This window comes from Cariama cristata, unplaced genomic scaffold (genome assembly GCF_000690535.1).
Source record: "Cariama cristata isolate BGI_N322 unplaced genomic scaffold, ASM69053v1 scaffold40075, whole genome shotgun sequence".
NCBI classification, from domain to species: domain Eukaryota; kingdom Metazoa; phylum Chordata; class Aves; order Cariamiformes; family Cariamidae; genus Cariama; species Cariama cristata.
The window spans coordinates 689-1,388 of NW_009618822.1; the positions used below are offsets into that span (position 1 = coordinate 689).

The 700-nt window shown below is 60.4% G+C and overlaps 1 protein-coding gene across 1 annotated transcript; it reads right to left on the reverse strand.

Annotated features, from left to right (window-relative positions):
• Nucleotides 1-336: 336 nt before the first annotated feature.
• LOC104162306 (josephin-2-like) lies at nt 337-694 on the reverse strand (the record flags this gene model as incomplete). Its single annotated transcript, XM_009701006.1, has 2 exons — nt 337-436; nt 531-694. Coding segments are annotated over 2 exons (264 nt in total), but the record flags the coding sequence as incomplete, so codon positions are not given.
• Between the last annotated feature and the right edge of the window lie 6 nt (nt 695-700).

Consider the following 700-nt stretch of genomic DNA (forward strand, 5'->3'; position numbering starts at 1 on the left):
AAGCGACGTGCAAGGCACTCTCCTCACCGACACCCCGTTAACAACACCCGCACCCCGTCGCACACCTGCGGAGGAATCCCGGTTGACACAAGGTGGTGAAATCAGGGCGAAATCAGGGAATCGATGCACCGCGGTGGCACGGTGACATCAGACGCGTGCTCCGGGGTCCCCACCGCTCCCCAAAACCATCCGGCTTCACGTCGTAACAACCCCTCCCACCCCGGATGAGCAGCGCCTGGATAAAAGACCCAAAACGTCGCGGTTTCATCCCGAAACAGAGGGAAGGCAGCGTGCCCACGCCAGTGTCACCCATCAGTGTCACCCACTGGTGACGAGTCACTCGGGGCTCAGCCAGGCACCCGCCTCCTCCACAGCACGCGGCACGACGAGGAAAACCTCACAGAGACCTTGGGAGAGGAAATCCCGCAGGAAAGCTCTGCCGGGGCGAGAGAGAGAGAGAGAGAGAGAGGCGGAGGTGGCACCCATGTCCCTGCGTTTGTGTCACCCAACGTCACCCAACGGGCGCCTACCTAAGCTCGACCTCACCACCGATGGGGACAGGCGCCCGGAGTTTGGAGTCGAGGTTATAGTAGGTACCGTGGAATTGCCGGATGGCTAACCAGTGCTTTCGGCGTAATGGTAACGCCACGAATCCCAGCGAGACGTGAGAGGGGACATTAAGGATAAACCCAAGGATTTG